This window comes from Takifugu rubripes, chromosome 1 (assembly GCF_901000725.2).
Source record: "Takifugu rubripes chromosome 1, fTakRub1.2, whole genome shotgun sequence".
NCBI lineage: Eukaryota > Metazoa > Chordata > Actinopteri > Tetraodontiformes > Tetraodontidae > Takifugu > Takifugu rubripes.
In genome coordinates, this window is record NC_042285.1 from 16,093,408 (window position 1) to 16,117,830 (window position 24,423).

At 50.2% G+C, this 24,423-nt stretch overlaps 1 protein-coding gene across 3 annotated transcripts in view; it reads left to right on the plus strand.

Annotated features, from left to right (window-relative positions):
• Nucleotides 1–24,423, plus strand: part of bcor (BCL6 corepressor) — a 30,927-nt gene that overhangs the window by 3,628 nt on the left and 2,876 nt on the right. Inside the window, exons 2-11 of one of the 3 annotated variants that reach the window (XM_029833525.1) lie at nt 5,622–5,703; nt 5,840–8,950; nt 10,167–10,223; nt 10,753–10,924; nt 11,889–12,209; nt 13,989–14,273; nt 15,373–15,677; nt 16,846–17,139; nt 22,665–22,831; nt 23,513–23,658. In XM_029833525.1, coding sequence (XP_029689385.1) covers nt 5,701–5,703; nt 5,840–8,950; nt 10,167–10,223; nt 10,753–10,924; nt 11,889–12,209; nt 13,989–14,273; nt 15,373–15,677; nt 16,846–17,139; nt 22,665–22,831; nt 23,513–23,658 — 4,861 coding nt within the window. In that variant the 5' untranslated portion in view covers nt 5,622–5,700. The remainder of the gene's footprint in view (nt 1–5,621; nt 5,704–5,839; nt 8,951–10,166; nt 10,224–10,752; nt 10,925–11,888; nt 12,210–13,988; nt 14,274–15,372; nt 15,678–16,845; nt 17,140–22,664; nt 22,832–23,512; nt 23,659–24,423) is intronic. The other 2 variants (XM_029833534.1, XM_029833529.1) reach the window with 2 other exon arrangements.

Below are 24,423 nucleotides of genomic sequence, written 5' to 3' on the forward strand. Positions count from 1 at the left end.
ATAATGAAATTACGCGCGTATGGGGGTTGGAAAGCGCGCACCTGAAAGGAGCGCCAGCCGCGTGACTGGCGCGGCTTATTGTCATGATGAGCGATGCGCGACGGTGAATGTGTCAGCGTGGGGCTTCGCGGGGGGGCGTCTGAGGGGGGTCCGGCGCCTCTATAGGGACAACCACACCGCCTCCATTTTCAACCCATTAACCCGATGTTTGTCCGCTTTGCTAATCGATGGGGACCACGTGGAAGAACAGCGCACGCTGATGGAGAGCGGGTCAATAAAAATCACGGGGCCACTTTCACGCACAACAAATCTATTGGAACGTGTCGGACGGAAAGCCGGGAAGAAACGCTCGTGTTCGGCTTCATATCCGGCCGGCGATAGAATGTGGTTGTTATTGCGCTTGTTTTTTTCACCCCCGCCACTCGCGCTAGGATTAAAAAAAAAAAAAAGAAAAAAAAAAAGTGCCGTCGCTCCCGGCGCAGCGCTCGCTGCTGAGGCGAGGTGCGTGTGAACAAAAGCGGAGGCGCGGCAGAGAGCCGAGGAGAGATCGGTTTTCCAGGCGCCGCGCAGCTCCCGGCGGAGACGTCACGGTTTGATTGAAGCTATGCTCCGTGCTGGCCTCCCGGGACCTCGCGATGAAACGAGAGCCGCCCCCACCCTCCCCCCCCCCCCTCCCCGCGCTCTCTCCATCTCCTCCCCCGTCTCCCTCCTCCTCCTCGCTCTCTGAGCTCCACAAAGGTTTTTGTTTCGTCGCGGTCTGAGCGCAGGGATCACTTCCCCGCAGAGATGTTTGTCGGCCTCCAGCGCTGCGCTGGGAGACATCCGGCGCGACCCGACTCACCTCAGTCACCTGTCAACTGTCTGATTTATGAGATGTATTTTTCTGCAGGCGATTACACGGGCTTAATCTGCCTCTGGTAATCACCTCCTAGGTATCTGCCCCTAGACTGGGCCTTTGGCTAAAGAAATGTTGGATTCTGCGACTAGAACAAAGACGTGGAATAAATGCCGTTCTGATTTATATTTAGTTTTGACCCCTTTGTGGCCTATCGGAAGATTGATTTAACAGTCAAGTAATGATGGCAGACCTCGCCTCTCTCCTCCGAGTCTCTGCAGGCTCAGTCTTGATCAGGACTCCTTATTTGTTTTTAGACGTCGGCGCCTCAGGCGTCTTTCTGACGAAACCCTGCAGATGCTCGGAAGCGCGGCGGCGACGGGAGCTCTGCGACGCCAGCCGCTTTCCCAGCAAGAATGCCTTATCTGCCATTTAGAGGGGATGATGGTCAATGACAAGTCTAAAGCTTTTAACCTCAGAAACAGAAATGTAATTTAGGGGAAGGATTACGCTGAAACGTCGCGATCTGGCTGACACAAGTAACGTTTCTCATCAAGCTTCAAAAACGAACCGTGGAAATCGAGGCCATGTCAGCGGTGTGGAAGATGTTTATCTCGCGCCGACTCGGCGCCTGTTTAAACCAACCTTTATTTTGCATAATTTACACGCCGTAATTAGGCTTTCTCTCCGAAACAGGCCATTTATCATACAGGGTGGGTGGGTCTAGTTGGGGATTGGGAACAACCAAATCATGGAAGCAACTACGGTCCTATTTCAAAGCGAGGTGGAAAAAAATCTCCGGTGAATGTGGGGTCAGGCATGCGCATACCTATTACAATCGGTCCTTTAGTGGCATAAAGGGCTATTTAGTCTCCATTTGGCCCGCAATGAATAGTCAGTTCAGCAGCCGCCGCCCGGGTCTTAGTGACAGCACGGGGGGGCCTCACAATGTCTCCGTTGTTGACAGACGTGCAGCAGAGGGGGTGATTGAACACGGAGCGACTTGCATGCGGCTGTGCAGCGGCCCGGGAGGACGCATGGGCCCCTTGTTTACAGCTCGCTCGCTCCTAATGTGACAGCTGAAGAGACGCCGCTGGCTCCCTCCAGCGCAGCGCTCCACGTCTGGAAACCCTGTGTCTGTTCCACCTGTAGCTTATCGCTAATCTGGGAGGATCGGTCCCCCACAGTCGGCACTCTTGGGGCCTCCACACGGAAACGATCAGCGTCCGACTTGGCACGCACCGACCCGCTGATGGGTAACAAAAGATGGCGCTTTCTCCTGCGGCTTCTCGTTGATAATGCGGCGTTTTTAATATCTTTGAACGTGCCTCTCGGCCGCGAACGCTTTGTCAACACGGTGTGTTTTCCTGCGAGTTTGTTACCTTGTCAAAACGTTCCAATGGTGCCAAGTTTGAATGCTCGCATTCCTGACAATAACATCCCTTTCTCTGTAGTTTCCTCGCATTGTGTTTGTAGAATTCCTTTCGTTTCCGCGCCGGCCGGCACGCACGCGCACAGAGACACACCGCCAAGATTCCGAGCGCGCGCACCCGCCTTTAATCCGTGTTTATACCCACCCCACCCCCGTCGCTGCGGAGATTATCCTGCGTCACACTGCATTTTTTTTTAGAGCTGATTGGAGCCGTGCGCTTCAGAGAGCCTGGCAAAGCTCCAGGGACAAAGAACGAGAGTGTGCCTACTCTTCCGTTAACGCAACAAGACCCACATTCCTGGTTACATAGCGCTAAAACAACCACCTTTCCCTCTCCGCCATTTACCCTCCGTCTCTCTCCACACGCACATATTTCCAGTACGCACGCAATCACTGCTGCGCGGGAAGCGGAGAGGCCCCAGCTCCGAGAAATGAGCGATGTCGATGCGCGGAAGGTCACACAGAGAGTTAAAGCCATTTTCGTCGGCGTCGAGGAAAATGCGGAGGCTACTCGCTCTGATTCCTCTCCGCTCCCGTCAACATTCGCTCGCAAATAAACGGCTGATGTGGAAACGCAGAGCTGTAGAATGTTCCGCTCAAAAACACCCGGTGGTTTTCTGTTTAATGGTGCACGTCGGGGCTCCGCTCCAGCGGTCTGGTTTATAAACGGATCTCCGACCGTTCCACCCCCCACCTAAACACCCCCTCCCCCACCTCCGCCTGATGGATTGGACGACCGTCGGGAGTTGTTTGTTGCACAAACTATTCTTAGCAGCCCGGATGGGAACCGGCGGATTTTCTGATTGTCATCCTCACCGTGTGTCCTTCCACCCTTAATGTGGCGGTAAAGCCGGATTTCTCCTGAGGATCCCATTTAAAGAAACCAAGATGATAATGTAAACGACAGACAAAAAGCTTATTTAATGCCAAAGCCCTAATTAAATTAGTCCTACAGACTTGAGGTTAGCTGTGTTCTAATGACTGAAAACATTCACACATCAATATATTAATTATCGGTTTCAAATATGTTGACGTGACCCTTTGAAGCAGCCACACAGAGTTGATCAACTCTTTATCCTTTTTCCAGCTCTCTGACTAAACACTGTAATGCTGTCTACATGTTTCCTGTTTCAAGGTCATTCTGAATGTCAGTATGTCACTTAGCAGAAAACTGGTACAAATACAGATTAGTATCAAACCAATTGGTCTCAGTTAAGAAAAGCTTTATTTCTAAACTGAAACCCCCATAATCGCCCCGTGTGCATCAGGAGTAACCCGATTCTACCTTAATGCACGTTGTCTTGCTGACGTTTTCTTAATTTCTCTGCATATTTCTGAGGATAAACTCCCAAAAACAACGGCAACACGTCTCGTTTGCCCCCTGCTAGTGCATTTTACAGAAATATTACCGCGCTGGTGGCAAAACGATGACGACACTTTCTGCAAAAGTAATTTTAAGCCGTACGGTTCAGAACCCGCAGCAGTGCACGCATGTTTAAAAGCGTGGTGTTATTCCCAGTGCTGCAGGCCCTGTGCTGTCAAGTGCTTGATCCTGACCTTGAGCCTGGAGCAGTTTCTCATCTGGCCTGCTATTAATTTCATGGAAATGACAGGTGCTGTGGCCACACAGCACCGGGCCATAGGCACAGTGGGGCCGGGGCGTCAAACATTCCGGTTGTGGTCACCTATGTTTATTTGTATTCAATTCGCTGACTGGATATGCATTTAAAAAGAAAACACATTTGGCTGTATATGTATTTTTCCTATATTGGCAGTCATTTGGGTTCGGGTCTAAATGCTGCATTTAAATCGGCACGTGAGCGTTTACGCGGTATGCGTTTTTTTTTCTTTTCTTTTTTTTTCTTTCTCCATTGTGCTCCGCTCTCACAGAGCGCAGGCATTTCAGATGAGCCGGTGTGTCTCTAAATGTGGTAGACGGCGCAAGAGCCACATGTGTTGCTCTAGGAAATACAGGAAACGAGCGTTGTTTCTCAACCGTGACAGTAATTTGCAGAACACACAACTGTGTCTGTGCACACGCTCGCGCCGCCGCGCTTCCCTCGCATATGCACGCCATATCAGCTCTGTCAGACAAGGGTGTTGTTGGAGCAGCAGTGGCCTTGGGGAGCTCGGAAAATGGGGACTATGGGGGAAGGGAGGAGCTGTGCTGAGGGGCCCACAACAGGCTGATTAATGGCCCCTGGGTCACAGCAATAAAAGTAGCATGCCAGCGGCGCAGCAGCGAGTCTCAGAGGCGTTTCTCGGCAATGATCGAGGAGCCGAGTTTCTCTGCTGCTCTCAGCACTGTCGAGCGAGCACACGCAACGCTTCACATTTGCTATTTAAATCCACCTCTGTACATTCTTTTCTCTGCCATGCCATTCCTGATAACTAGCCTCGCAGAATTCCCCGCTCTAACGAGTCATGTCTAATACTGAAAATGAGCCTTTTGAAGAAAATCTGCTAAATGTGTGCAATTGCTTCAGCTCATATTTCTCCTTTCCAGAGGATACAGTCTTTTTAAATTAAACGAAAACTCCAAATTTTATTAGCATCCTCCGATATTCTTATTTAGCTCTGTATACCAATAGTTTGTTTGCTTTTCCCAAAATTCCTACAAATTTTGTACAAAGTACGAGACTGTCAACACAGAAATTCCTCTATTTATAATATTGGTAAAGTGTTTATAGTGAGAATGGTGAAAATGTATTGGAATTGTGACGAAAATAACAGGTGCTTAAAAAAATAGTTTAAGCAGCCGTCTGTTTTCCCCCCTCATCAGTGGTCGTTTCTTTCCCGTTATAGCGATGGGGATTAAAACAATCCTTTGTTAAAACTCCGGTGTATTCCTCCTGCTGCATGCGACTCATAGGTGTTGGTGTTTGTTGATCTGGGCCTCTGCTGGTGGGCAGTAAATGGTCTCCCACCAAAGTGGTCTCTGATGTCTAATATTTCCTCGCTCCGCTGGCTGAGGCAGCTGAGGGAACAGGTCAAAGAGGGCGCAGAATAACCAGTGTGAGGGGAACGTGACTAAATGGACCCAAACCTCGCCATGCATGTCTAGGCTGCAGCGCAGACAGGTTGGGGGTCACGCAAGAGGGATAGGAGGGTAGGGGGTTTGTTGAAGGGTGCTGATGAATGGGAGGAGAGGGACGACTGTTCTTTCATGTGCAGGGTTACGTTAGTGCGTGCGTGTGAATGGGAGCGTTTACCTAATGATGCTATTGTATCTTTGTGCCTTCTAACCCACCTTGTTTCATTTGTTCACAGATCGTAATGTTTTTGCTTACTACAGAGCTTAAAGTGTACGTGTGTAAAGCTGACGCGCTCACGCTGGTTTACACATCTTTACAGGGCAAAATCTGTTCGTGATGTCGATTCTGAGACAAAAACTAACCCGGAACTGAGACGACGGAACCACATCACACAAAACATGGCAAGTTCCGATTTTCTTTCCACTTCTCTGTGGGAATCATCCTTTAGTTTAATGTTTGTGCTTTGTTTTTATGCTTTTCCCGTTGGTTGACACGTGCTAGAAATGTTTCTGTGGCTTTATTCACTTTTTGCTGCAGGTGGATGCACGGTTGACACCACTCGCTGCGATGGGACTGGACCGAAGTGCCCTGATGCATGACGGTCTTCGACTCCACAGCGGGGTTGTATACCCAGGAATCCGAGCACTGTCAGGGGAGAAAAGCCGAGAGAACCACAGCATCCCTCTTGCTTATAATAGGGATGGTCTCCCAGAGCTCATCTACAAGCCAGATGCCTCACTGGAGAGTCAGAAGGCCACTAATGGATATTTAGGCCTCTATAAGGGCACGCCTCCAGGTCTCCACAAGCCAATGCTGGTTCCAGGAGCTGAAGGCTTAGGCTTGGAACGCAGAGTTGGGCCGGGAGAAAAAGCATCTGAAATGGGATTAACAAGTGCTGGAAGCTACCTCCGTCTGCCATGGCTCAACCCCTATCCTGAAGCTAGCATGTATCCGTTTATGGACACATCAAAGTATGCGGCCCTAAACATGTATAAAGCATCCTTACTCAGTCAACCCAACCCTTATCTTCCCCAACACCTGGCTTACCCTTCCCTGTGTGCAGCCCAAGGGGGCAGCGTTAACCCGGCTGCAGCTGCCTCTGCTGCTGAGAGGCTCTACTATATGCCTCCTTATCCTGCACCCCCCATTTCCTCTCCCCTGGTGGCACCCCCCATGAGGATTCCTACAGTTACAGTGGCCCCCACATCACTGGTACACTGCCAAGATAAGGGGCTAAGTGTTGCGCCTCCCTTTTCCCAGGCGCTTCACCAACCTTCCCCGCACCCTCAGCACCTTCAGTCTGCCATTGACAGAGATCGGTCACCTGGTAGGAGCACCAGACCCAGCAGACCCCCCTCCAGGAAGAGTGCAAGCAGCAACACCACCACTAGCAGTAGCACTAATGGCACTACTGGGGCAAATAGTGGTTTGTCCACTGATACCTCTCGTGTCCCCCAACCACCCCCTGCTCCCATTGACAGTTCGCTGGATTTACAAAGGCCAGTCGCAAGGATAGGGCAACCTCCGACTTCCTCCACTGCTTCAATTTCTGCCTCATCCTCATCCACGCAGTCCATTCCTCATCCGTTTTTTGTGAGCAGCATGGCATCGGAGCAGTCCTCCCCTGCTCGGCCGAGCCCCCACAAACATAGGACAAGAGATGGGGCGCCCGAACAGAGAAGTGCTGGTGACGAGAGGCGATCCAGCAGATCACCCTCCAAACCCAGTTTTGAGAGGTCGGTTCACCAACCCCAACCAACCAAAGATTCTGCAGAGAAGCCCTTGGATTTGTCTGGAAGAATATTAGAGTTTGGGCTACCTCCCAATGGATTCCCAGTTAAGATGGAGTCTATAGCACCAGGTGCACGTTATGGACTGCCCCCAGGCCGAGAGCTTCTAAAGGAAACCCCATCACTCTCCCCCTCATCTAATCCCCATTCTGTGGTTAGCAGCACTTCTTCAAAGGTTCAAGAGATGCCGGAAATTATCAGCACTTTACACTCCTCCTGGGTTGTACCTAGCCAGGTTCCTTCCAATACACAGCACACATCAGGCTTGACTGCCTCTCCGAGGCCTAACACAGACACAGGTGTCTCACAAGCCAAAGGCTCCCCACCCTCTGTGATCAAACACAAGAGTTTGGAGAGAGTGCACCCTCAGCAACGTAGCTCGTCCTGCCCACGGATTGGTGAGCCTCCCCATAATACCTCCTCTACCCACTCTTCCTTGAGTAGCTCCAGAGCTCTTTCTCCTAAAGCCACTGGCGACTGGGTCAGACACAGCCCGAGTCGTACGGAACAGACAGCAGTCATGGGCCATCACAGAGAGGGTACAGACAAGTCCTCTCACTCCATAAAGAGAGGTGAAACGACTTCAGAGGGGCCATCATTCAAGAGGCCTTGCTTGGAGAATGGTCACCCTCCTGGCCATCTTTATTTGCCTCAGAATGATACATACCTTAACCACAGTTTGGCTTATGCCAATAGATACCTCCACTATCCGGTTGCTGATGGCATGACTCTCCACTCCATGCCGATCACAGCAAAAGGTCCAGTCTATCCTCACCCAGTTTTGCTCGGCAGCAATAGCCTTTATCCCACACATTTAACAACGAAACACCCGTTACCGTACCACAACCTCCCAGCGGGTTCGGCAGGGGAATACCTTGCATACAACTCCCAGGAGATGGCTCATCCACTGATGCACGCTCATCCAGAAAAGTTGCCAGATAGAGGAGATGCAGCTTTGAAGACCCGCGGCCAGGAGAGATCCCGGGGAGTCGTTGACGATTGTGGCGGTCAAAGAGATCTAAAAATGGGGAAAGATCTGGGGGAAGGAAACCAGTTTAAGCTCGATAAACAAATGGGGACGTATGGGCAGAGCAGCAGTCAAAGCAAAGCTGCTTCCGCTGTCACATCCAGAGAAAAGATTGTCTGCATTGACCTTGTACATTCAGACACAGATATGGAGTCTACCCCAGCAGGCGGCAAACCGCTCTCGGCTGAGAGGAGCGGCAAGGTTGACCAAAATGAATGTAATAACCAAAACCTGACTGAACCCAAACACCATCTTTCCCATCCTTATTCAGCCCATCAGGGACACGGCCCCACGGTGAAGCCTCATCACACAGACAGGCAGACAGACACTCCCACAGGGAAAGCGAGGTCTCTTCAGACAGGCTCTACGGACACACGCTCGACAGTGTCCCCAACTTCTTCTGGCATCTCTGCCCAGATGGAAGAGATGCCAGAGGAACCGGTCTCCAGTCCAGAGCCTGAAGACCCAGACCAAAGCACCTTACGCTGCGCCCGCACATCTGGAGAGCGCAGCTCTGGTAAGGACAAATTGGACAGAGGCGGCCAGGTTCTTCTCCTTACTCAGCAGGGCACAGATGTGAATGCTGGGGTATTATGTCAGAAGGAGAATGAAAAGGAGGACACAATTGTTGACCTTGGAGAGTCTCAAGGAGAAGGAGACGATGAGGACGAAGAAGACGGGAGTCAAAGTTCATCCAAGAACTGTCGTAGATCTAGTCTGGCCAAAAGGATCGCTAACTCCTCAGGCTTTGTTGGTGACCGCTTTAAATGTGTCACCACTGAGCTGTATGCTGACTCCAGCAAACTCGGCCGTGAACAGAGAGCTTTGCAGGTAAGACAATTAAAGTGGGTGTCTGCGTATGTAGGGGATGAGTTAGAGGATGTCCCGGGCTCCACGTTCTGATAGCTGGAGAGAGGAAAATGTGATCAATACAATCATTTTGAACACTTTCAGTTTTAACAGTCACACAAAATGAAACCGTCAAGGGCTGCTGCTTTGTTGTTCCTTTGCTGCAGTATTCAAAACTGCCTTTAAGTAATCCTTGCATGTAACTGCCACCCTCTGAATTCACAGCACAGAATAATTCAGTCCTGTCATGCAACTGTCCTTGCTATAGGCTTGACCTTCTCATAGTTTTATCATTGTCTTTGTGAACTGATGAAAGGCCAGTTGTGGCCCTCTATCAGGGAGTTTAGTTCAGAGGTTAGAGCTGCCATCTCTGTATGTTGATTAGTGGACAGTCTGTAACGGTTATATCTGTGCCTTTGTGTGTCTATGCATGCCTGTGCTTTTGTGACTAGCTAATGCATGTGTTGGTAATGAAGGCGCAAGCTGCACTTTCAGAACATGACTGGCAGCATCACAGTTCACATTGCCTCTTGGCTGTATTTAACCTCAAAGTCAGGGCCACTGGAGGGCTTGCTGTATGCTTAATAACTAGCAGCTGCCCTCTCCTAGATTTTCTGCATGCTCGGATCTAATAATCGCTATCCTCAGCTAACCTTCCTCCATCTGATGGCCAATGTTGCCCTGACTTGTTACTGCCAGAGTTGATAATTCTCCTCACCCCGCTGACAAGCCCCTCTCTCTTCTCAGACATCTCCATCACCCACATATACACCACTACAACGACTCTTGTCATTCACGCACACACAAAGCCATTCACTTCAGACACCCAGGGTTCCTTCTACTTATCGGCAAAAACAAATGCTGCATTATCCACTGGCTCAGAAGCAGATATGTTAATAGGTTGCACATTTGGGATTTTATTTATGTCATGCTAACTATTGCACTATCTCTGGGCTTGTAAATCTGACATACGAATGTTTTGGTGGTAACATACTTGAAAAAAGAATATTTGATTTGAATTGTCTCTCTCAAATTCAGACATTGATGGGTTTTGAAGCAGTGTTCGATGACCTGTTGAGTCAAGATTTTTGTTGTTTTTGTGGGTTGCCTTTTATCATGTGGGTAAACTTAGCAAAAAAGGTTATTATAAGCATTGAAATGATGGACAGATATTGAGCCCCCCATTCTAATTGCTTAGATGGAAGTCATATCACGAGAGGCGAGTAATATAAGTCAACCTGCAACTAACTGGGAGGTCAGTTCTTTACTTTTCTTATCACATCTGCCTCTCGTGGGCTCTGTATTCTTTGTACTCTTCAGCACTGCACACCCCTCTTCCCTGCTCCCGTCTTTTCCTTTTTCATCCCTCTGCCTCAGGGCTTTAGATGTGTATGTTTCCTAGCCAATGTTGTATGATCCAGGAAGGGAGATGGCAGGACTTAAACCCCAGAGCACATGGGGGTCACAGTGGCTGCAGTAGTCTAATCTGTGTCTTGATGCCATGCCTGTGATTTATCTGTCTTACTGTAATGTCCTGTGTGTTTGTATGTAGGTCTTATTCCTTTGCCATTTTCCTTCCTTTATTTTTAAAACCTGATTTATTTTCCGATGCAAATTTTTTTGCTTCTATAGCTGCTGAGGTCAGATTGAGGCTTAAAGAGAGGTGTGTGTGTGTGTGTGTGTGTGTGTGTGTGTGTGTGTCTGTGTGTGTGTGTGGGGGCAGCTGATGAGTGGTTTTCATGGGATTTCTCTGCATTTGTGTGTGTCTGTGTGTGTGCGTACAGCGGGCAATGATGCGGTTCTCAGAGCTGGAGCTGAAGGAGAAGGAGGGCGGCGGTGTGTGTGTGACTGCCTCGGCGGCGGCGGCGGCAGCAGGACGGGAGCTGGCAGACAGCCAGCACAGAGAGCAAGCGCTGGAACACGGCCAATATACCACCAGGCAGGGGGAGACGGAGGGTGAGTAATTGCATGCGCGCGCGCACGCACACACACACACACACACACACACACACACACTTTTGCACTCTCTTACACACACACACACACACAAGCTGCAAATGAATCCTCAGAAGGGACACATGCAAACAATACGTGCGTGTACACGCTTGCGCAAGACTGGGTCACACTAAAAAAAAGACACAATTTTACACACACACACACACACACACACACACACACACAGGGCAAACGACCCTGTGCGGAGACGGAGGGGGAGTTTTATTTTCAAGAAGTCTTTTGTGCTTATCTGTGCGGAGAGACGATCGCGAGAGAGGGAGGGCAGGAGCAGAAGGAGGGGCTGGGATTGCGTGAGTGAGCGAGCGAGTGAGGGGGGGGGGTGTGGAGGCGCGGGTGAAAGCGGATGGGAGCGCTCAGCGGAAGGGGGGGGTTGGAGGGGGGTTAGTTACATTGGCTTGGAGCCCAGCTGTGTGTTGGAGCGAGGCTGTGGCTGACGTGTGAGCCTAATTATGGCATGGAGAGAGACAGAGAGGCAGAAGGAAGGGGGGGCTTAGAGTCATGCTCGGTGTGAGAAGGGCGTGGCGCGGTCATGCCATGGGGGAGGACGCGGAGACGGATGATGGGAGTCACTGTGCACGTTGAAGGCACAGGATGTTTTTCTGCCGCTCTAAGCTGGAAGTGCGAGCGGCAGCGCTGAACCCGTCAGGCCTCTGGCTCAGCTCACATCAGATTAAAAAGTCTTTACCCCATCAAAGTTTTACTGCCTGCCTTTAAAGCAGAATAAAAGCTGGCTGGTGTTTAACTGGAGTTCTCCATCTGTCAATCCCTTACCCCGTTTCACCCCCCCACTGCTTGGTTCCATGCTCACTTTCTGTCTGGTTTGTGGTCTGTCTGCATTCTCCTTTTGTGTGTCTGTGGCCCTTTCATTTCCACGTTTCCATCCTTGTGCTTCTTCTTTGCCCAGGTCTCCGAGCGGTGTTCACAAACAACAGAGTTCCTGTCCTCCAGAGGTGTGGCACCTTGAAAGAGACCTTGTCTCAAGGACACGTGGCTAGAAGTACCACCCAAGGAGGACTAAAAGATGGAGCCCGGAAGGTGAAGGAATGTGAAGGAGGCCAATGCACGCCCTCTATTTTGGCACAGACGAAAGGGTATCATGGGGAAAAGGTCATCTCCGGCTTTGAAGCCTCAAGAAAACGCCTACTCGGCTACGAACAGGAGGAGACTGAGAGGGATGACAGAGAGAGGGTGGCGCACCCAGAGAAGAGAGCCAGGATCTCTGCAGGTGAGAAGAACGTTATTTCCCACAAGTCTCTCCGTGTGTTTTCTTTGAATCTCTACAAGTTTTCGATGACACTACGCAACTTTTCCTCAGTTCACTTGTCAACCAACATTACAGCTCATCCGCTGATCAAAGCTAGATCTGCTTCCAACGGGGAACTGCTTTAACCACACAGCACAGTGCCACCACGGTCCTGAGCCTCGTGCACTTGAAAACATTTAACATTTTAAAATGAATGGTTTTGGCTTTGCTTCTGCATTCTGTCCATACTAAGCCACAGATTTATGACCGTGAAAATGAGACAATTGGAAACACAACTTCGGTTTTGAAATATCGGGGCTGCTGTACGTGGACGGATAAAAACACGTGCCTGGTGGGGAGACGCGAAGCTCCTCCATGTGGGCCAAGTGCAGGTTTAATGTGGAGGTTCACGCATGTTGCCATGGAGTGAGACATGGTATATATAAAAAGTAAGGCATGGTATATCTCTTTACGACGCGCTTTGCTTTTCTTCACTGTCTAACAGCAATTTATTGACCTTTTTTTTTGTTGAGCCGCCTCCAATCAAAAGACGTCTTTCATAGCTGTGTTGTCTAAACGCGGCAGCATTGTAGCCATTTGTTTCCCACCTTTCTGTGTTATCCCGGGCTTTCTCGGACACCCTGCACTATAAAGAGTCTTCCTAGTCCCTTTGGTGCCTTCTCCTTTCCAGTCAGCTCTGTCACACCCCCACGCCGTAGCCGTTTACTGTCCGATCGTTCGCTCTGTGTGGCAGCCAGCTCAGAGAAGTGTTTAATCCTGCCTTTGAGCAGCGTGTGAGACAGAAGCAAGGAAGAGGGACAGCCATTCTCTTTCTCTCTTCTCTCAGCGCTGGCATTCCGCTGTTGAGCTTATTCACCCTCTTCAAAGCTGCGCTTTTCTTCTTTTCATCTCCTTTCTTTTACCCCTCCTGTTTGGGTTCCTTTTTTTAAAAAATATTTCTGGCGTGCTGTACTGCACTTGTTCTCGTCGGCATTGGCAGAGCAGTCAAACACCAGTCCACCATGACTTTGAGAAGGGTCTTTTTTTGCTACCTGGTTTTGGAGGTAGCTTCCTGTTTTCTCTGTAGTCTGTCTGTTTCACATCTGCTTCTTTGTCCTGTGCACATGTAAAATGTAAGACCTGATGAGGATTTTACAAACCACAGCGGTTATTACTGGCCTTTGTTTCTTGTAGGAAGTAGTAGGCAAGTTGGTGATTTTGCAGTAGAAACCGAAAACACTATTTTAATAAAAAAAAATCCCTCCACGACTATGAAAGCTTGAAAAAAATTCCCTCATAATTTTGCATGATCTTGAAATTTTATCCCAGATAGAATTTTTTACGGGACCAATCATTGTGTTTTTCTATGGTCCACACAAAGTGACCCGCGACCGCTGGTTGCTTCCTCGTTTGTGGCTGTGAGAGGTAGACCAAAAAGAAATCACTGCTACATTTCCTTCGTGTTCACCGTGAGCGTGAGGGTGTATTGTTTTGTTAAATGTGAAACAATGACATGTTCTCTGGCTCCAAAACGTGACAGGAAAATGACAGAAACAAAATATGTTTGGACAATTAGTCAACTTTGGACATCAAAAAGATGCAGTCTCGAAAGAAAGAAACGTTTACCGTATTCTACATTCTTTTAGTGACTCAAGACTCCAAAATGTTTTGGAAGCCATTGCTGCTACTTCAGAGTTTAATGGCAAATATTGTAGTTGCTTGTAATAAATGGAGGTTGAAGTTATGTGTTTATGTTTACAGATGAACATGAGCAGCCGAGTCCTGTCGAAGACGACGACGAGGAGGTGCGTAAGCTCAAGGTCTGCATCGAGCTGAAGGGGCTGCGACTCAGCAAGCCTGCTGCTGGCGCCGCTTCACCCGAGGGCTCCCTAAACAAGCAGGAGAGAGCGTGGTCCCAGTTCAATGTGGTCGCCCCGGGCCAGAGCCTGCGAGACCACAAAATCAGGCCCTGCGAGGCTGACGACAGAGCTGCAGTGCAGAAATCCGACATCAACAGGAAATGGGGCTGCGAGAAGCTACTTAATGGTAAGAATGAGCCAGCAGCCATTTCAACCGCCGCTGTCTCCGAGTTCAGCTCGGGTAACGGAAATATCTCTTTGGCTCTCCCTGCGCTGTCTCACTGAGCCTTCTGTTGTTTGGGGGATTTCCCGTGAAGGGGTTGCAGAAGAATAAAAAGTAAGGTGTGGGATATTTCCTGCTGCTAGGGGAGCATTAGGGCCGCCAGAAACGCAACCAGTGGACTGAAAGCTAAAATGTCGGTCAGCGTGCGAACGCTAGAGCAGTGGGCACCACCGACAACAACCCCAGTGGCTGCTGGAGCCGTGTGGGCAGGTGTGGTGTGACTAATGTGTGATCAATGATTTTTGCTATTTTCCTCTGAAGACCAGTCAAATGGAATAGTCTGTCTCTGTGTGTGTGTGTGTGTGTCTGTCGGGGAGGGGGGGGGGGGGTGGTTATTGGAAACATGGCTCTCTCTTGTGCACGTGTATAAACTGAGGCAGACGGAGGCCCAGGCCAAGAAAATAAAAGGAAGAAAAAACGACTAACGGCGGGAAGATTCTGATGCCGTTTCCTGCAGAAACCACAGGCCTTGATCGAGACCAGAATTTCTTTTGTTTTTTTGTTCCACCATTCTGCTTTTTGCGACGCGTCTGCCAGAGGAGACGTATAAATTCAGATTAATGTTTCCCCGTTAAGGTAAATTAATTTGGCACCGATTGCCGTCATACCTGTCTGGGCTCAGCTCGACTCCATGTTGGAGAGCGATCCGCGGCAGAAACGTGTTTCCATTAAGCTATTACACAGCGCTGTGACATTGCGGTTTCAAGGTCAGGATTTTATTTTTTGTGTAAACATTTAGTATGGAGGAGGAACCCAGAGTGCCACATTTGTTTAAGGAGATTACTCATAGCGGTGTCCTTGCTGCAGCCGCGATGTTTATGTGAGCCTGCAAGTGTGTGCATTTTATTTTCATGAGCGAGCAGGCGTGCTGCGCTCCCAGACAGCTCTGCGCGCTCATTAATAAACCAACAGAGGGTGAGAGATGGCCTTGCACTACCTTCCCATCCTCCCCTTCCGCTCGCGCTATCAGTCGCTCACTCCGCGTTCTCTCCTCCCATTGCAGGCGTATCTGCCCTTCCCCCTGGCCAATTGAAGGACAGGTTGCAACCGCCGGGCCCCTTCTCAGGTGACCGTGGCCTCAAGGAGCCCAGGAGGGATCCCCCCTCCTCTCCGGCCTCACAGCTTTCCATGGGCGGTGCCCCTCCCCTGAAGTCCCGTCGCCATAGTGACACGGACAAACCTAAGGGCAAGCGGCCGTGCAAGACTAAGCACACCAGTCTGAAGGACCGGGAGAAGAAGAAGGAGGGAACCCTGAACAGCCCAGGCCAGCACTGCATAGTTGAACTGGGCCCAGCCGACGGGGACAAGGTGAGCGCCGGGACAAGTGTCTGGCTGCTTGTTGCAGTGGATTTTCAGTATGCTGGTATGCTTGTCAGTTCCTCTGATTATGCAGCTGGAAAGTGTGGGGGGAGGCTGGGGGAGGCTGGGGGAGGAAGTGTGTTTACAATGTTTAGAGGGCTGCTGGAGCTTTGACCTCTCCGCGCCCTGAGCGGCTCCCTGTGGCGTGCCTCTATGCGTTTGTGTTTGTCTCTGGCCTTAATTGTCAAACGTGTGTCACCGGTGCCGTTTTGTGTGTGTCTGCGTGTGTGTGTGTGAGTGCGTGCCAGGCCGGAGCTTCTGTGTGTTTGTGAGCATTCCTGACATAACAGCGGAACCCTGGAGCAATTACACATCGCGCTCGGTGCCGAACGCACGGCCGCGCGCTCTTCCCCTCGCTCAAACCGTGAGGAATGTGGCAGCCGCGGTCGAGCATATGAAGTTCAAAAGACGGGGAGGGGGGGGGCTTGAAGGAAAAATTGAGGGGGAAAAAAAAAGAGGGTTAGTTGTTTTCCATCCGCGCTGCCTTCCTCCCCTGCTCCTCCTCAGCCTGACAGCTGCTTCGACATAGAATTCCACTGAGAGGGCACGCACTGCACGTGCACGTACACACACACACACAGGCAACTCCCTCTCTCCTGGGTTGCGCTCGGAAAAGGCTCAGTTGTTTTGGTGGTTAAACAAAAGTGGCGTGCCAACCTGCAGTGTTTGGGGCACGACCGGGTGGTGTGAAATCTGTGGGCTTTGTGTGGATTTTTTCCAAGTGATGCAAAGTCTGTTATAGACAATTAAATGTAGTGTTTTAACCTATAGCTTGGCGTTCAAATCCTACTGGGAAGAGCTTTGTTAAACACAAATACGAGTAGTATGTGTACAACCATGGCAACCAGAGGTGTATCAGTGCATCGTGACTCAGTTATGGTGTAAATAATGTTTCTGGTGTTTAAGCATCACGATCACAGAAACAGGAGAGTTCTCCTGAAGTCAAAGCGTTTTAAGCACCCTCTGGTGGTAGGCAGGTATTGGTGCTTCTCAAATTACGCTACAATATTTAGTGTGATACCAATGGAGCGGTTCTGCCGGTGTCGTGGTGTGCTTGCCGAGTCTTTGCCTGTGTCGTAACTGCTATGTGACGAGGGCTGTAATTCTCTCCCCTCAGCCAATTGAGCAGCGTGGTGCCCAGAGGAAGAGGGACGCCTCTCCTAATCACTATCCCTGCTCTCCAGTCAAGCCGTGCTCCCCCGCCGCGCTCTGTCCACCCTCCCTGCAGCCCCAGGCAAACGCCAGAGTGGGCAGTGTTCCACCAGAGGCAGCGGTGGCGGCGGGGGTTCACAGGACCCCTCCCCCCGAGGCCCCTGCAGTGCGCCCGATCCCGCCGGAGGCCCGTCGACTGATCGTGAACAAGAACGCAGGCGAGACTCTGCTCCAGAGAGCAGCGCGGCTGGGATATGAGGTAATAGGCATCTCTCATCCTCGCTGCTTATCGCTCTCTCGTGCTCTTTTAAATCTTTGCTCTTTCTACTTAAATTGAGCTCATTTTCTCTGCTTACTTTGTTCCTGTCTGACTCTGGCAGACATAACCTGACTTTTTTTTTTCTTCCAAAAATTGCCGTCACCCTTTTAATCTTCTCTCGCATCTGTCATCTCTTCCTGGCGCCGTCTTTTGCCTTTTGAATCATCCCCCTCTATTTTCACGTACTTACGTTTTGTTCTTGTCACGCTCCTTTTTTTTTTTTTTGCTCCCCTTTGCCCGCGACTCTCGTTCTTTCTCAGGTTTCCGCTCTCTTCCCTCCCCCTCTTTTCCTCTGCGCTCTCTTTCTCTTCCTCTCTTTGTGACTCAGATTGTCGTTGGCACCCCTCCTCCCCCTCCTCGCCATGAACACGTGTGCACTCGGGTGCATGCACGCACACACACGTACGCACACACGCGCTCGGTCCTTCCCCACTTCCCCTTCTCTTGCCTCTCTGCGCTCACATCTCATTAATTTTCTGTGAGGCGAAGTGTCACACGCACACGCGCACGTGCACGCACGGTCACACACGTGTGTGCGTAGACGGAATGAGGAATCGGTAGGATCATTATAGGAGACTGATGCTCGCTGCCTCTCTAGCATCGGAAGTTTTTTTCTTTCTTTCTTTCTCCCTTTGTGTGTCGCTGCCGATCGTTCGCTCGGAAACCGGATCCTCCTCATTCTGCGAACGTACATGAAAGCGTGACGCGTGTTCCACCGACTTCTCTCGACTCCCAGAGCTCCTAATGCTTTAAATCAAAGTTGGATGGCCCACCGTTTCCTCCTCCTGCGTCCCCTGTGTGTTAGCTCAAATGTGTCTCCCCCGTGTTGACAGATTTTACAAATTGATTTATAGATCGATGTGGTTCAGTGCCATTTGAGACGTGTCTGTGTGTGCGTGTGCGTGTGTGTGTGTCCACTCCATCTTCCTCTCGCTATAAAAGCGGTGTTTGTGTGTCCGGAGGATAATTTTAATCACCAGCAGAGGTATCTTCACAGAACTGTAAATAGGTGTGGGTATCTTTTGTTGCTCATTAACCAGTTGCTTTATGGTCGTGTGTGTTTGTTGCACACATTTCTGATGATGAGCTTTGTGTGTGCGTGAGAGACGGCGCACGAGTGGGAGAGAGCAAGAGTGTGAATGAGAGGTAAGCACTGGGAGTATAATCGCGTTCTAATGGCCCTCTAATGTGCCGTGGTGACTGTGGTTAGCAGTGGCGGCGGCTGTTTTTCTCCCTCTCTTGTTCCGTCTCTCTCGCTCCCCCTCTCTCGCCGTCTCGCTCAGACACACACGCACACACAGACACACACAAAGTGCAGCACAGCAGCAGGGTTCAGTCAGCCGTGTTGGAGAGAAGCCGGCTCGTCTCTGATTTATGCATCTTTCTCGAATGTTTTTTTCCCCTCCCTCTTTTTTTTTTTAATCCCCGCTTCACATTTTTCCTTTCCAGCGCTCTGCGTGTGGAGAGGGAAAGGGGGAGGAGGGAGGAGAAAACCTGAGACTACACAAACAAGGCGCTGACCGCTGCGCAAACAACACCCCCGCGTTCCCCTCTTCCCTCCCTCCTCCCTCCTTTCTTTCTCTCCCTCTCTTGCTTTCAGGAAGCCCGTCTCTCACTGCCTGTGTGTGATAAGCCTGGGGCAGACCCCTGGGGCTCCCACACACTCGCACACAAACACGCACATACACGGACACGCACGCCCAAATGCGTTCAGAGAGCCACACCAATTTATGCACACACACAGGCACACACACACACACAGGCACACACACACACACAGAAGCACGCTCTTCATACAAGCCTGTAGATGCGCAGAGCGCTTGTCTCACGCTGGTGTTTTAGCGCCGCGAGCTCTGGGCTTATCACACACGGGCAGAGAGATACGAGTGCCTACGAGACAGAGGCAGACATGCAGACGGGGCTCACATGCTGATCACACGCACACACACACACACACGAGGCAAAGTGTGACACAGACACGCACAAAACACCCGTTATGACCCAGTAAGCACATGCACAGGCATCCTGACACGTTCCCTCCATATGCTTGACAGCGCCGTGACTCCGTGCTCGTTGCCATTGCACGCCCACACAGAGCCTGCACATGCAAATTTAGAACCACCTCATTCACGCGCACGTGCGTCGAGAGACACTTTGTTACTTTTTTCTACCGCCGGCACACTCGCCAACGACTTTCATGTGCAAACCTGCAAGTACAGAATACCAAATCGCATCACGCTCGTGCATTTACAGTAATTGAACACACGTGAAACCATTCTGTCCCGTTCCACGACCCGCCCGGCTGACATTGTGCATATTTGATGTTCGTTTAGTTTTGCGAGTCGTGCCTCTGCACACGAAAGCCCACTTGCTCTCTTTCTTCCTCTCTCGCTCGCTCGCTCCCCTTTTATTCTTTCTCTCCCTCCCTCGTCTGCCTCGCTCTCGGAGCATTTGAAATGGTAATGAGGAAGAGATTCTGCGGATGTCTTCATCCCTCTCCCCTTCGTGCAGGGGCTTGGAGCTTGACGCTGCTGCCCATTGAAAAAGCAGATAAAGGTGCAATCTGTCATTTATTCCCGGCACATGAATCACGGTGGCATTCTTTCCCTACGTATGATCCAAGCGGCGCTAGAAAATCTAGTTAAATTTGCAAAGACGGGGCAGCATCTTTGATGGGGAAAATAAAGAGTGGAATTTCAGATTAAGGAACAGTTGGACAAATAAGTACATTCACACTGACTTCTCACTCGGGGCCCAACTTCTACAACTGCGGCTGAAGTCATTAGCAAGTGCCACATCTAAAATTACAGGAGGTATCATGAAATAATGGGCTATGTGCCACCAGAGTGTGATCCAGATGCCTTGACCTCAGTTTGGGGGTGTATTCTCTCTCTAATGCAGAAAGTAATTTATGAGGACATCTACTTCATCCTACCAGTTGTGATGTGTTCTAACTAGTTAAATAGTGCAACATTATAGCTATCAGAGTTCCAGTTTCTACTCCCATGTTATTTGCACGCATCTGCTGAGCATTAAGGCCCAAGTTATTTATCGTGACTTCAGGCTGGTGGAGAAAACCTGAACGGTTGGTTTCACGTATTATTCTCTCAACCACCCTTCGTTACCCAAGTGTTGTCATTGGACGGCAGGTGGGCTTTTTCACAGTTAATCAAAGTCAATACAAAATACGGGTTTGACTTGTCTTACAAAAGTTGCCTATATCATACAGGTGAAGCCTTCCGTGCATCACCTGCTACATGTAACTCCCAGATGACGCATGAAATGCGTATAAATGGATGTAATGGCAAACGCGTCCCCTCTCGCTCTCTCTCTCTCTCTCTCTCACACTCTCTCTGTCTCTCTCTCTCTGTGTAGCGAGCGCTGTACGCGGCAACTCCACAAGGGGTTAAATGTCTGAGTGATGCATTGATTGCAGGCGAGCGCAGGGAAGCATTCTAGAGAGGGAGATTAGAGGATGGAGGGGAAAGGGGAGGGGGGCTGTCTCATTTTACTGTGGAGGTGTGTGCGAGAGCGGGCGAGTGTGGCGGGAAGCCAGGGCTCTCGTGGTAAGCTCCTCGCTCTCTCCCAGTGATATTAAACACGGCTTCAGAGGTTTAGCGCTACGTCTCCTCCTCAGCCACACACACTCGCGCGCACACACATACCTGTCAGCGATGCAGATGCGTGTGCGCACGCACGCGTGCGTGCAGAGTCAGCGGGGAGCTGCATATCATAACGCTCTACCTGTCAGTCTCTCTCACACTTGCGCTCATTCACTCTCACAGGCAGGCTCATGAACGCACACACACAAAGTGAGTGGAATCCCCTCGAGGGGAGCTTCGGTGCGGCGCTCCTGAATCTCTCCAGCAGGCAGATGGAGCGCTGACAGCAGGCGAAAGCCAGTGGCAGTGGCAGTGGCGCCCCGGCTCCCCTCCCGTTTCTCCTCCGCTCTCACCTTTTTGCCTGCTCGCACTTGTTCACTTCAGTCCCCTCCATCCCGCTCTCGAATTTCCGCGCTGGCCCAAAATAAGCCGTCCTCCATTTCCATTTCGCTCTACCGTTCATCTTGTTATTATCAGCTGCAGTCCAGAGGACAGTGCTGGCAGATTTTATCCACAGATTCATTAATCTGTCATCTGCTGGGGTGTCGCCTCTCCAGGCCCCCCCTCCCGTCCCCCCACTCCAGCCCTCTTCTGTTTCCTCGTCTTTGCCTGCCATTTCTTCCCTCTTCCTCCCTCCATCGATCCACTCTGCGCAAAAAGAGAGAGAGGGTGGAAGAGTGAGATAAACACTTGGATGGGAGAACCGGCTGGAATTAGCATAGAAATGGAAGTTTGGAGTCATTCCCCAGGTTTTGATGAGCCACTTTCCTCCCTTCGGCATAGAACTGTTAACATAACAGAGTGTCTGGATATGGAATGAGGACGAGTCGTAGATTTGCATTTTATATGTACACTAAGTTTTATAGTCACCCATGTGCAATTAGTATCTCCAGGAATTTGTGGAGGGCAGATGTAAATAATCACTGAAGTCTGCATGACTTTTAGTCCAGTGGCTGATAAAATGATTTGCAGCGTTCAATATTGCAAAAGCAGGAAACGCCTTCCTCCCCTAAAAGAAAGTTACAGGTTAATTTTAACAAATACAGATGCAAACGCAACTGGCCTTTCTAGTTTGTGCTTCTTTGGGTGAAAAACACACACCACATTCAAAGAGCTGCTACATAATTAGGCCTTTTAAATTGCAACAATTTAAAAAAAAAAAAAAAAAAAAAAAAAAAAAAAAAATATCTAGCTTGCGAAAGCTTTAAAGGAAGCACCAAACGGGCACAAGCACTTGTCCGCCTGGCTCAGGCTGAGCACATTACCCGACTGCTCCCCATCGTCGCCCTTCTCAGCAGCAGCTGATGCTCCCGCAGTCTAGTAAAAACAAATCGGTCTGACTGCTTAGCGCCGGATACCCAACTGTCACGGTCCGAGACCAAAGAAAAAGCTTCCAGCTCCCGGGCAAATGCTTCAGCGCCTCCGTCAAATCTCTTTGTTCCGTTTCCATTTTGCCGTGTTCAGAGCTGAGCCGTCGTAACTGGCTGCCGCAGCGGCATCCGGGCTTAGCCGTAACACACGGATTCACACGTTCACACGCTCTTGCCTGCGCAGAATCTGGCACGTAAACTACCATTGAGTCACACTTAGTCTCCATGATAGGTTCTGGCACCATCTCTTGTATTATGGAGCATTTATGTGCAAATGTGCGACACATTCTGTGTGTGTGTGTGTGTGTGTGTGTGTGTGGATGTTTTTTGGATGTAAGCATAACCGGAGCAATGCAAGTCCTAGTGCACAAGTCAGAGGAGACACCCCTGTACAGTTCCTGTGGGGGAGGAATTAGGACACCAGGAAGTGAGCGTGTTCCGGTGTCTGACAAAGGCTAAACTTGGCTCTCCCTCTGTGTCGGCCCTTCTTTAGGAGGTGGTTCTGTACTGCCTGGAGAACAGAGTGTGTGACGTGAACCACAGAGACTACGCTGGCTACTGCGCCCTGCACGAGGCGTGCGCCCGCGGCTGGCTCACCATCGTCCAGCACCTGCTGGATTATGGCGCCGACATCAACTGCAGCGCTCAGGATGGCACCAGGTGAGGAGATGCACGCGCAGGAGGCGGGGCTTGCACACGGCCGAGGGCGTCCGGGGACGTTTCTACATTCCCTTCAGGACTCGGTCATTAAAGCGCTTTAGTTTTGCCGACAAACATTTGCAGGATTGATTTTATGACCTCTGCCAAGGAGACCGCGTGACAGCCGACGTTTATCTGAAAGCAAAATAATTCAAAAAGTTCAAAATAGAATTTTAAGAAATTTACAGGAAATGTTGACAATGGTCTCAGGAAATTTTACGCCTGTTCCGGATTCCGGAGGGAATGTTGAGGAAGCTTAGGGGCTTTGATCATAGAGCAAAGCAACCTACTGTGTTATGTAACCTTGTATTACTACCGCCTCTATATACCATGCTATTGGTCTAACAGGCGGTGAAGTGAGCTGCTTGTTTTTAAGTTCAACAACCTCCATTGAAGGTAGACAAGTTGCTCGCTCTCAAAGTACCCGCTTGGCTGACGTCCGTGTTTACCGAGAGCTCATCTCTAGTTTCTCCTTCATTCGCTTGGTAAAGGGGCCAGTTTTGCACAGATTAGATGTATTTAATAAAGGGTCGGCTTTTGACCGCTGCGCCAAGGGTCAGACGTCTTCAAAAGTGCAGCTTTTTCAGAGTTCTAATATTTCTGTACACAGCCACCGAAACCATTGGATGTTTGTGTTTGCAGACCCATTCACGATGCCGTGGAGAACGATCACCTTGATGTGGTGCGAATCTTGCTGTCCTATGGCGCCGACCCCACCTTGGCGACTTATTCTGGCCGCGGCCTCCTGAAGATGACCCACAGCGAAAACATGGAGAACTTCCTCACTGGTGAGAAGCAACTTTGTGGTGGTGTCCAATCCTGCCCACCTCCGGAGTTTCACTCTGACGGCTTTTGAAATGATTGAGAGAAATGCAATTTCCTGGCAAAATGGCACTTGCCACTCAAGTGATCTCTGTCAGAATTAAAGTTATTCTTAAATTAAGTTTAAATTATTCATGAATTATGTTAATGTTCATTTTAGGAAGCAACAGCTTCTTGGCACACTATTGATGGTATAGTGGATATTCCCTGAAGACATTAAAGAGGTTTTTAGCAGTCATAAAAGTAATAAATGAACCCCCCCTCCCCTCATAAAAAAAGGTGTTGGATGGTAGCAATGGGGGGGGGGGGGAGTTGGAGGTGAGGAGGTCTGAATGTTTCCTAATGCTCCAGTGTTGGCTCGCTCCCTGTGTGCTTTTCTTTCAACGCTTTGACCTCTGTGCGACCTGACGGTGTGAGTTCCTCTCTGTAAATCCTCACCCCGCACCTCCTGAGACCAGCCTGTCTCTGCCATTCCATTTTCCCCTCTGGCACCCCTCCTCCTCCTCCTCCTCCTCCTCCTCTCCACCCCGCTCCCTCGACCACCTGTTAGTCAGGGAGTCTCAGCCCGCTGGGGTGCGTGCGGCTGCCTCTGAGCTCCTCTATCTGGTTACTTAGCAACGCCAACTGTGTTTGCTCAGTGTACGTGCGGAAATGGGCTTCGCTCTGGCTGGAGGCTCTGCTTTTGTATGCATGCGAGCGCCTGAGTGTGTCTTTTTACCCAGTTGTCACGC